A 12504-nucleotide genomic window follows, 5' to 3' on the forward strand; every position below is an offset into this window, starting at 1 on the left:
GGTTCGTGTCCACCTTATAGGCCTCTCTAGTGTTTGGCTGAAAGTTGAATCACAGGGGTGGTTTCAGGTCCAGGTATCTAAGGGTCATAGTCTAAGGGGTTCAACCAGGCTCTATGAAACATGTTTGTTTTTATTTTTATGATTTCGTTCTACATTTCGTCCTCAGCCTATCCAAGACCTCCTATTACGACCCCGTTCAGAGTAGTAATTGGGCACCAGCTAGTTGTTCTGTTGTTAGGCTCACAGTGACGGGGGTTTGTGTGGTCTGTTCTTCCTTTGGACTAATTGCTTTCTCACCTCTTAGAGTCTCTTCACTCTTCTTTGTTCTTCATGGGGAGAGACCAGTAGTTGTGCCCTAAATGGATGCCGGCAAATTTGTAAGACCTCAGTCTCTGTTCATCAAAGTAGGATTAGAACCCAGACTTTGTGGACTAGGCTATGCCAATGACCTTGACATCACAGATATCACCCGTGGCTATAGTCTCAAGTCCCCAGGTCCAGTGCCTCATTCCTCAAGGTGTTTGGCTGGGGCTCAGACGTTTTCATCACTTTGTCCCTGTGTGCACTACTGTACATGTATTCTGTATTCACTCATGTATTTACAACTTTTCAAAGATACACTGTACCACTTCCCACACCGACTGCACCATCTTGTAGCCTCACCAGCAATGGCTGAAGTGTCTCGTCTCGCCACACCCTCAGGGGCATTTGTTGTTTTCTTTTAAACCTTTGCTATTAATCCTGGGGTGAGATGATATCTCACTGTTGTTTTGATTTGCATCTCTCTGATGGCTAATGATCCCAAGCATTTCTTCACACACCTATTAGCCACAAGGCTGTAATCTTGACAGCAGCAGACCCCCAGGCCCTTCTCTCATGCAGAGCTGGTGAGTTTGAACTCCCAACCTTTTGGTTAGCAGCTGAGCACTTAACCATTATGCTTAACCACTGCACCACCACGACCTTTTAAGTTGGATCCATGAAAACATGACGAAGTGTTATTTACTCATAGACTGGAAGTAGAGTGAACACCAACTTTATTTATTTGAAGACAAACACCTGACATCTTGGAAAGCCAACTTAGGAAAATAGATGCTTTGTGTTAAGTAACTTATCTTTAAGAACAGAAAGTATTATCCTCGCTTGATATTTGTAAGGATGCAGTTACGCAGGATCCTTCCCCTCAACGTTAGTGTTTCTCTGAAAGGACACTAGAAAGGAATTCTTTGTTCTGTCTTCCCATTGGTCATTTTGGATGTCTTTTCTTCAATCGAGTGAACTCTTGATGAAAGGACTTTGCCACGTTGGTCTATCTCTTCAACCACCGTCTTTACCAGTGTGGTTTTGGGTAAATCTAGAAATAAAACATATCTGAGTAGACATATTCAACCGAAAAGATTATAGGACAAAGAATCCCATTGCTGGTTGTAATCTAACTACTGTATATACTCGCGTATAAGCAGACCCGAATATCAGCCGAGGCACCTAATTTTACCACAAAAACTACATTAAAAATGTGCTGCAAAACTAGGCTTATACTCAAGCCTATATGGTACATCTATATGTATCTATATTTGGTGAAAGATTAAATATAGATTCATAATAATAGTTTTGGACTATTTTAGTCATTTAAAATACTAGTCTAAAGGTAGAGCACTTTAGTTAAAATTACTTAGATATAGACTATTGATACAATGTGTGATTTCCATCATTATAAAAGCACTTTCTTGCTATAGGAGGAGTAGATCTTATTACCTTTCGATATATTCCCAGAGTTTCCTGATCCAAAGCCCTTGGATTTGGCACATGAACTGTAAAAAGGAAAAGGTTATTTCTTACACTTCCTTTTACTATCACTTAAAAACATTCAATGAATTAATAAACAGGAACTCAAGCAAGCTTTAAGTGCCCAAAGAGAGCTTAAGTTTTTTCTCTGCCATGGAGAAAAATATTTGAAGTGTTATCTACAGGGGTGGAACGAAACGAAATGCAATTGACATAAAACCCCCAACCAAACTCAACTGCCATCCAGTCAATTCCAGCACATAGTTACACTACAGGACAGGTTTCTTGACGGGAGTAAAAAGCTTCATCTCTCTCCCAAATGTAATCTACATAGAGAATATTCAAAAACAAAACAAAACAATCCCCCCCAACAGCTTATTACCATTCACTTTTTGTAAGCCCAGTTGAAAGCTATAGTCTATAAAATAAACATATCTGTATGTATGCGTGGATCCTGGAGGGTTGCATGCCCCACCTCCCGGACGGACAACATAGACATGGCTGTGCTTGAGTCACTGCTGACCCACAGTGACTCCGGGTTTCAGAGCAGAGCTGCCGTTTGGAGGGTGTCCAATGGCTGTTTCAGAAGTAGATTCCCAGGCTTTTCTTTGGAAGTGCCTCTGGGTGATTTCGAACTGCCAGCCTTTAGTTAATAACTGACTGCTTAACTGTGTCCCCCAGAGACAGGGGAAGTGATATTAGGAAAGAACTGAAGAGGCAATAAAATCTGGGAAGGGGGAGAATGTTGAAATTCACAACAATTAACATGGAAGACAAATTGGAGGGGGGCGGGGGATCTTCCGAACTGACTATTGTGGTGGCCCAAGGCAGATGAGGAAGATACTGTGACGTATGACAAATGGGAGAGATGCTAGTAGAAGCAAGCGAGTCCTGCTTTTCTGCAGGGGGAGAGCAAATGGCTTGGAAGTATGGCGAGTGAACGGGAGCACGTGGCTGTGATGTGAGACAGGTAAGAGCTCACCTCTCACATGGTCTTACTTACTTTCCTTCTCCATCGATCAGGAGGCAGTAGGTCTCGATCTCCTTCTCCAGGTGGACCTTGAGGTCCAGGAGCTGCTCGTACTCCAGCTTCTGGCCCTCGGTCTCGGTCCTGACCTGGTGCAGCTGCTCTTCCAGGGCCCCGATCTGAGCCTGGATCTGGGCGAGCTGAGTGCAGTAGTTGCCTTCGATCTCGGTCAGGGAGCACTCCAGGGAGTGTTTCTGTGGACACACAAGATACCACATCAAAGGATGAAATGCAGATCTGTGATTCTGAGCTCCGAGTGTCTGAGGGTCTTGTCACAATCAAGTGTAATGAGGGGAGGGACATGACACAGGCATTTACTAGGTGAGGACCAAGCATGCTGGATGACATGACATGCACAAGCATGCTGGATGACATGACCTGCACAAGCATGCTGGATGACATGACCTACACTGGACAGGTGGATAAGTGACCCTTTTCTGAGGGACTTGGTTCCACTAGATAATCACGATTTGTAGGTAGCATGCCGTATTATGAAGGAGCCCTGGCTGTGCTATAGGTTAGGCATTGAGTTGGTAACTGTAAGGCTAGTGGTTCAAACTCAACTAGCTGCTCATTGGGAGAAAATGAGGCTGTCTGTGCCCCTAAAGATTTATAGTCTCAGATACCCTATAGAGGGTTTGCTGTGAGTCGGAATCAACTTGATGATGGTGGATTTGGGCCATGTTGTTTCCAGCCTGACTAATGATCACTTCTTGCTTCTTTGGGGTTGCGTGCTCTTGTTCAGTCTTTCTTCTCTGCTAACCAGAGGTTCTACCCAACCACTTGTCCAAGGCCTTTCTGCCTCAACTCTCTGCTATTCCCCACAGGCCTCCTAAGTGAGCACGTGAGGTTGGATGACTGTCTTCACCTGGGATACGAGGTATTCTTTCTGGACACTCTGTTGCTCCTCCATCTCATAAGACAGCACAGGCCATGATTTGGACTCTATTCTAATTAAGTATGATCCAGCCTCATTTTGATATCCACAGCCTGTCATTTGTCTCAACATGCTATCCTTTCTCAAATCAAGGTAATTTTCCTCTCTCCCTTATCGTATGCCAATCTGTCTGGGTAGTTATTAATGCCCTTGACCTTGGGAATTATCTTTGGGCCCACCCAGACTTCCACTCTTTCATTTTTGTTCTCTTATGGAGTGACTCCTGAGTCTACAGTGTTGAAAATAAAAAAATTATTCTAAGAAAGTACAAGCTTCTGGCTGCTTCGCGGTATGTTCTAGAGCAGTCTGGGCCCAGGCCTTTGCGTAGTATGCACATTTCTTTTTAAAACACTTCCCTGCGGTTGTCATTTTTCCCTTTTTAATGCACTTACAACTTATCCTATTTGTTTTTCAGGTTGTTTCTGTACTGCTAATTTATATTATCTCTTGGTTTCATGCTAAGATTGCAAAGGGGACGTTATATAATAGTCGTCATGAAGGGAGGACATCGGTCTCATGGGCTGAGAACCACCCTGGGCGTGACGCGGGTGCTGCTGGCTTTCCAGGGCGTAAGAGGAGAGGGCCAGCAGGGTGATAACAGGAAGGGCGAGGCCACACATGGCGAGGGACTCAGGGCAGCACTGCACGTGGTGTTTGCTCGGCCGTTCAGAACTGCAATTTCTCAGATGACGTGTCCTCACATGACATTCCTCTTTAGGGACTCTGGTCGAGCTCTTGGGTGGTCCAAGTGGTTGACACACCTGGCTGCTAATCAAAGGATGGAGGCTTGAGGTCCCCTAGAGGTGCCTCAGAAGCAAGGCCCGGTGGTCAACTTCTGACGGACCAGCTGTTGGAAACCCTACGGCGTCTTTTCCCCAAAGACTCTTGTAAGTCACAGGGAACCGCATCCGCGTCCCCAGCCCTCTGCTATGGTAGATAAGGAAGCAGGACAGGGTGGCCTTGGGAGCTTGGCTATTACAGGAAGCATGTGAGAGGTTTCTATATTGAGGTCATGTCGGGTTGACAAACAGTAGAAGAGTGGACTTGAGCACTCCACCTGTCACCATAAGCATCTCCGCTGTGGAAGTCAGCCTCTATAGGCCCCGCGTTCGATGCCGCAGCGGTGTGAGGTGTTAAATGGGCTTGGATGGATCACCTCATGCACCTGAGCTGCTGCACGCACTCTAACTCCTCTACAACACCCTTTCTGTGTGCAAACACTTACAGTTCTGCCCGAGGACCTCGGCAACTCGTTTCCTTCAAAATAGCCATGAGGGGTAGGATTCTCACGCAGGGTGTAGCAGCAGGAACAGGATCCTTAGGGTTCTGGTTGCAGGAAGGCAGGGACGGGGGAAGAGAAGGGCTCCTGAGGCCCAAAGAGGCAAGGAGGGTCTGGGGACCCATCTGGCCGTCGCGATAAAGGGGAGATTAGGTTGGAGTCCTTTGATGGGGGCAACAAGTCTCCGACTAGTATACGGTAAACAAGAGCACAGTGGAGTGTTTTCTGGGTGGCTGCGTCAGATAATCTTGCCGTTGATTTGACTCATCTCTTCTTTCAAGTCTCACCGAATTCGTATCAGAGCCGCTCTTCTCTTTCGTTGTGTTTTCACGGAATCTGAAACCTCTTGTGGAGACAGAGAACCCTTGGACCACGTGGTTGCCATCGATTTCCAAGTCAGCCATTTTGGGTGATGCTAGCTCACACCCCAGAAAGACAAGTGATTTGGGGTTGTCTCTGTGACGACTCTAGGTTCCGTGGGGTGTGTGAGGACTGGGCATCTCCCCAGGCACTGGGGATGAAAGGGCTGACACAACTCTTTGGGGATCCAATGTGTACCTTCCTTTCGGCTGACTGATGGACCCCACGATATGCCTTTCAATATGCCTTTCCCCATAGGAGGAGACGTTGGGGGTTTGGCTCTGCCCGGTTCGGCCACAGGATGTTCCACCTGCCACCTAATTTTTAGGTAGAGCAAGCCGGCTGCTGCTTGCTCTGTGGGGCAGGGAGGAATTGCTTGAAGGAAGGCACTAAGTGATGCATTGGTTATTTTCATCAAATGGACACCTGGCGAGCGACTGCTGACTGAGAAGGACCTCCTCTGTGACCTCTAGTCAGCCAGCTGCCATTGGCTCGATTCTGACTCCTGGGGACCCCACGTGTGGCAGACAGACTTGTAGGTGACAGTATTTTTTTGATGGTTCCTTTTTCTGACAGAGATCGCCAGGCCTGTCTTCCAAAGCACCTCCGAGTGGACTTGAACCCAGGACTTGCACTGATCTCAGGGAAGAAGGAAATGCTGTCTGTCTGTCCGTCTCTCTTTTTGAATGTCCCCATCTCTCCTTCTCTCTTCTGCACTCAGCTAGGTATTTGCAGGTACATGTAATGGAGAAGGGCAGTGTTGCCTCTTAGATATTTCAGTATCACAAAATCCACACCAGGCCACCCCCACCCCCCCCTCACCTACCGTTGCTAGGAGGGACTGCAGCTCGATCTCCAGGGTCTGCAGGCTGCGCTTCATTTCCGTCAGCTCGGTCCTGGCAGAGGTGGCCGCCCCAGCATCATCCGAGATCTGCTGGTGCAGAGTGGCACTCTGCAAGGCCAGGCATACAGGGGTTAGGTGGGGGTCTGTCCCACTGTAAGGGCGGGGCTACCTGGACGGGCCTCACCTTTTCGTTGAACCAGTCCTCGGCGTCCCTGCGGTTCTGCTCAGCGAGGTCTTCGTACTCGGCGCGCATGTTGTTGAGCAGAAGCGTGAGGTCCACGCCAGGGGCCGCGTTCATCTCCACGTTCACGTTGCCCCCCGCGGCGCACTGCAGAACCTTCATTTCCTGGGAGGGGGACGCGAGTGTGACTTTTAGGGGCATTTTGTGTCCTCCTGCAGCCGGAGACGAGTTTTTCGAAAACATTCTGTCTTAAGGTTGATGGCTTCGATGCCAGTGTACAATTTATGGAACAGACAGTTTTAATCGACTTATTCTGTCTGCTGTCATGCCCGTCATCTATTTAATTAGCTGCCCCTTTGCTAATTACACAAGCAAACCCAACAGCAAGGACAGAGCATTACCCTATTCTAAACCAGGCTGAGATGCCAAGAGCCAGATGGTCATTAAACACACGATGTTTGACCGTCGTCCAGAGAGCTCTTGACGGAAGGGAGTGGTGGACAAAGAAGGGAAAATCCCCTACGCTCGGGACGCTTTGATTTGAGAAGGTAACAGCTGCCAAGCGCTAACCCGCTTCAGTCTTGCCGCATCTCTGTGAGGAAGGAGCCCTGTTGGCCCCGTGTGGGGTCAGTGCTGTGTTCCCCCCCATTGCCCCAGCCGCTCTGTGGGAGAGAGAATCATCGCCCATAAAGACTTAGAAAGCCTCAGAAACCCTATCGGCTGTGTGAGCTGGAGTCTCTTTCATGGCTGTGGGGTCTTGGGTGTGAGTTGGAATCCTGAAGGTGCAGTGGGGGGCGGGGGGAGATTTGGGCTGCTAGCTGAAAGGTCAGTGGTTTGAAGCCACCAGGCGATCTGCAGGAAGTGGCAGGCCGCTGCTGTGAATACTTACAGCCTTAAAAACCTGGTGCAGCAGCTCTACTCTGTCCTACAGGGGTTGTATGAGTCCGGAATCAAATCGATGGCCAGGAGTATGGACAGGTGTGAAGCCTATCTGATGAGACACATTTTACAGGTTAGGGAATAGGAGCAGGCTGAGGCAGAGGAACTCCCTAAGGTGTGTGGTGTTGGGAAGGGCCAGGATTTGGCCGGGGACGCCTCAGCCACGGAGTTCCTTCTCTGTGGCCTCTGCGGTAGGACATGTCCCAGGTCAGTCAGTGAGCTCTCTGACCCAACCAGAGAATGGGTTTCTAGGCCGGCACGCAGACCAAAGGCCTGGCCTTAAGTCCTTCAAGTCGGTAACCTTTTCATCTGAATTGCTTTCAGTGGGTTCTTACCATGGTATCTCTGCTCGCTCAAACCATTTCTTAAAATGACTTCTTAGCCACTTTTAAAATGGCTTGCCAATGTCCATCAAAAGCCAGTACTTTGCCTGAGGAAACCACTGATTAATGTATGCTCCTGGTTCAGGGTTTTGTGTAATACTTCATTTGAAGAAAGAAATTCTTGTTGCTCTAGAAGCTTGGAAATCAGCTGCTTGACGTTATCATTAAGGATGTTGGTCATGGGCAAGCGTGGCAAAGGGAAAGCGCTCAGGGCATGTTGAGATGTGTGTAGCTCTTTCCCCCTGTCCTCCGTGCATTCAAAGATAGCCAGCTTCTTCTACTGGGATGTCCTTAAAGGGGTCGGTGCAGCCGGCTGTGAACCTGGGCCTCAGCTTCTTTACCTGCTGTGGCTGCAGGTAAGCAATCTCTCCTCCGCCTTCCCCGATGTCAATCTTGTGTGTTGACACCACTCTCCCCACAACTCCTGGGTCTTAGGCTCACGCTCTCGCCACCAACCCTTTCAGAGCGCTGCCTTGTGACTTCTTCCTTCTCCTGTTTCTCAGGAACTTTCTTCCTTTCTTTTTAATATCCCTTCTCTTCTCTTCTCCCATCATGTTCTCATTTGAGGCAAGTAGACTTGGTGTTTCGTCATCTCCAACCAGTGATGGATATTGCCTGTCATAGTGTGTGTATGTGTAATAATAATAATAATAATATACATATTCCATTGTTTTAAGGGATTTTGTGTGTTTCTTTGGTGATAACTTTTTTTGGTGGGTATTTTTTTGGAGCTGTCTGATATTAAACTCAACGTAAAACTCACTGCCATTGAGTCAACTTAGACTCACAGGGGCTCTGTAGTACAGAGGGGAACTGGACCTCTGGATTTCTGAGGTTGTAAATTATTATGGGAGCAGACAGGTTCATCTTTCTCCCGAGGAAACAGAGGCACACGGATGGTGCGTTCCAACCACTGACCTTGTGGTTAGCCCACCGTGTCATCCATTATACCACCTGGGTGTGCAATGTTCCGGTTAAGATTGTGCATAGTTAAATGTTAACATCAGGGAGTTCTACTGCACGGTTTAATCATAAAATAGCCCAGAGGTTCATGTTATGTAGAAGGAACGCTGCCATCTTTCCTAGACAGAGAGGTCTTTTGTGAAAAGGCTGGCCCCAAGACAGTCCTACCAATGCAATAATGTAGCTTGAAGGCATGCCCTGTTTTCAAATGGGTGGATTATTACAGCAGTCAAAAAATGTATGGACACAGATCAAATCATCAAGACTTATTACTTAGGGAGGGTGGGGCTAGAGGGGTCCGAGTGGGGGGTGATGAAATTCTTTACGTACCCTGGCATTGCTTGAGTGATCCCAATGAACATAAGTTATTATTGTCATCTGTCAAACTTTTCAGAGGGACCGAACTGTGCTTTCACTAAGGAAAGCCTCTCCTACCTCTTCATGGTTCTTCTTGAGATACGTCATCTCCTCGCTCAGGGATTCATACTGCAGCTCCTGGTCGGTCCTGCAGAGCGTCAGCTCATCCAGGACTCGCCGGAGCCCATTGATGTCGGCATCTATGCTTTGGTGAAGGGCGAGCTCATTTTCATACCTTGCACGACATTAGCAGGAGTTTAGTACCCGCTTGACGACCTCAAGGGCTCGAAAAAAATCAAACCTTAATTGCTTTAGGCAGAAAATTAGAAATCAAATTAGGATCTAACTGCAGTAAACACACACAAAGAAAGTTCGTCCACTCCCTGCCCGGTCCTGTGCAGGCGAATCAGCTGCCATTCACTCCCACCCACTCTAGCACAGCGGTTCTCAATCTGTGAGTCGCCACCCCTTTTGGGGTCGAACAACCCTTTCACATAAGTCACTAGATTCATCACAGTAGCAAAATTACAGTGATGAAGTAGCCATGAAAATAATGTTATGGTTGGGGGTCACCATAACACGAGGAGCTGTATGAAAGGGTCGTGGTCTTAGGAAGGTTGAGAACCACTGCTCTAGCAGCACATTCCAACAAAAGAATAGCACAGAGGTTTAGGGTTTCGCTTCAGTTAACACATGCACTCAGTCAACAGATCGTTCCTGTACATCTACTTTGCACCGGGCCCTCTTTCAGGCAGACGTAGAAAGGCAGTGGCCCAAGAATGCAATCAACAGCTCGCCATTTGTAGTACACTGGATCATAACGCAGATCCCAGGTTCCTTTTATCTTGCAAGTTATAGTTTATGCTACTTGCGTTCCAAGTGCAACTTTAGGATACGTTCCCTAGAGCACCATCCTTTGCATCGCTTGCGATCACCTACTTGAGCCGGAAGTCGTCTGCAGCCAGCCTGGCATTATCAATCTGCAGAATGACGTTGGCGTTCGCAGTCGTGGACGAGATGAGCTAGGGGAAGAGCCAAGGGGAGGAGACAACAGACACGTGCAGTTCCGCACGATTATTTCAGGGCCTGACCTTCTGCATCGTGCATTTTCTGCCTTCCTTAACAATCCAAATGTTTAAAATGTAATTTAAAAAAAGTCACAGATAAGGTTTTATTTCTTCTCACGTTATCACATTAGTATGGACTACTCTCTTATCTCTGAAGGTACTGCCAAATGGGCCTTTGAAAATGGGACGACTCTACCGCTTGTAAGCTGATTCTGACTCATCGATGTCCTACGTGGGTCAGAGTAGATCTGTGCCCCATACCATTTTGGGGAGGGCTTTAATTTTTTTTCTTAGAAAAAAGATTACCAAACTTTTCTTCTGAGGAGCCTGTGCATGGACTCGAACCTCTAGATTTGTTGCTGTTAACAGCCGAGCCAGTCACATTTCAGATCCATTGAAACATATCCAGCAAGATGCTTGCTCTAAACTAGAAGGTGGAGTTATTTATCCAAAGGAATCGTCAACACTTGTGTAACTCAATAGAAACCACAAAGAGCGGCCGTGAGACCCTTTGAGCTGCAGACCTATGCCTTCTGCTAGGCCACTCAGTTCTCACAAACATTTGGACTAGCTCCACATTTGGGGGCTCTCACCTTATTCTTCAGATCCTCGATGGTGAGGTGATACCTGCTGTAATCGTGCTCAAGTCCCCGGCAGGATCCAGGCCCGTACATTTCATACCAGCTCTTGATTTTTCTCTCCAGCTCCGTGTTGGCCTCCTCCAGAGCTCGCACACTATCCAGGTAGGACGCCAGGCGGTCATTAAGATTCTGCATGGTCACCTTTTCATTCCCAGAGAGGAGCCCTCCTTCGTTTCCAGCAAAGCCAACACACACAGCATTCCCAAGGGCACCACCAGCATGGTTCCCGCCAGCAGGACTGCCCAAGCCCCCTCCCAGGACGCAGGAAAAGCCACTTCCGGCAGCAGAACTGCCACATGCGTTGCTGCCCGCAAAGCTTGCACCTCCGCTGGGTGGGCGGACGGAGCCGGTGCTGGACCGTAAGCAGATGTGCCTGGATCCGCTAGAGAACCGGAGCGACATGGTCTGAGGGAAAGGTGCGCCTGCTGCCTCTGGGTGGCTGTAACGTCTAAGGAGGATGGAAGGCTGGGCCCGGACGCTTTCTTGGGGCTTTTTATAGACAATTATTGGGGTGTTTCTATCTGGGCTATGCATGTCCAAAGAAAAATGGCATCATTCAGATTAGCATGAAATTATGTATAATTGGGTGGGTTTTAAAAAAATATAATTAATGTCTGACTTCCCTGGGTATTGCTTGAGGATATTTTTTATCTTAAATATAATAGGGTAAGTTCTATATTAAGTTCATTATTTTAACTTCTAATTTTGAGTGAGTAATTCTTTACTTTCATCTAGACCCTTGAAATATGCCATCATTATCTGGTGCAGTGTATTATATAGTTTTAGAAGTTAAGTAGACTTGTGATAGGGTATCATCAGCTTCAGGAAGGTCTGATTTACCATGGAAGTAAATTAGTACCAGAAACTCCAGAACTGAGATTTCATGTCCCGAGAGCAAGGAAATGATATATTATTAAAAAAAAAAAATCCTTGTAACTTCTGTTATCTTATGATTAGGATGTCCTTTTGATTACCTTGAACTATGACCAGACTATTGGATTAATTCCTTTATTTAACATGGGTAGCTACTGTGCACACATGAAGGGGTGGTGTTACACGCAGAGACGAGGAGTGTGCGGCTAGCAGCTTTAAGACACTTGGTCAAGAACAGAAAGGGGGCTGGGTCGTGTTGAGCCTGTTCTGCTCGTGAGTTTGGAATGAGCCCTCACTGAAGAGCAGACGGCAACACACTCCAGCTACAATGATGCTGGAAGGGCAATTACGACTTTGAACCAGGGTCCAGGTCGAAGGAATAAAGGCAGTGGGGATGGAGCTGTCAGCACCTGGAGCTGACAGATTTTGTTGGGCCACTAATCACGAGGTTAGCAGTTCGAACCCCCCAGCTGCCCTGCTGGAGAAAGACGAACTAAAGCTTCCTACTTCTGTAAAGAGTGACAGTCTCGGAAAACCCAGGGGGCAGTTCTACCCTGTCCTATGGGGTCACTGTGAGTCAGGGTTGACTCGGTGGGCGTGAGTCTGTGTTTTGGTTTTCTTAGGCAATCGATCTCGAACCCTGGGAGAACCGTGATAAAATGAACTGCAACGGGGCCTGTAACCCAAGCTTTCACTGTCACCGAGCCCATGCCCACTCCTGGCCACCCTCGGGCAGGGTTGAGCTGCCCTGTTGGGCTGCTGAGACTGGAATTGTAGGTGAGAGTAAGGTGGAAGAATATCTGTGGGAAGGTTCAGAGCTGACGTTTGGACTGACTGGGTGCTGGTGGAATGTCCCGGAGGAAGACTT

At 47.7% G+C, this 12504-nt stretch overlaps 1 protein-coding gene across 1 annotated transcript; it reads right to left on the minus strand.

Moving 5' to 3' along the window:
• Positions 1–1211: 1211 nt before the first annotated feature.
• KRT28 (keratin 28) lies at positions 1212–11165 on the minus strand. Its single transcript, XM_004707142.1, has 8 exons — positions 10716–11165; positions 9995–10077; positions 9134–9290; positions 6417–6578; positions 6215–6340; positions 2789–3006; positions 1756–1811; positions 1212–1354 (listed from the first exon to the last, which is right to left on the minus strand). Exons 1-8 carry the CDS (start codon positions 11163–11165, stop codon positions 1212–1214), a joined length of 1395 nt encoding a protein of 464 aa, XP_004707199.1.
• Positions 11166–12504: the final 1339 nt, after the last annotated feature.

The sequence above is a fragment of the Echinops telfairi genome, unplaced genomic scaffold (genome assembly GCF_000313985.2).
Source record: "Echinops telfairi isolate 266 unplaced genomic scaffold, ASM31398v2 ScPeMD7_7458;HRSCAF=8496, whole genome shotgun sequence".
In the NCBI taxonomy this organism is placed as follows: Eukaryota; Metazoa; Chordata; class Mammalia; order Afrosoricida; family Tenrecidae; genus Echinops; species Echinops telfairi.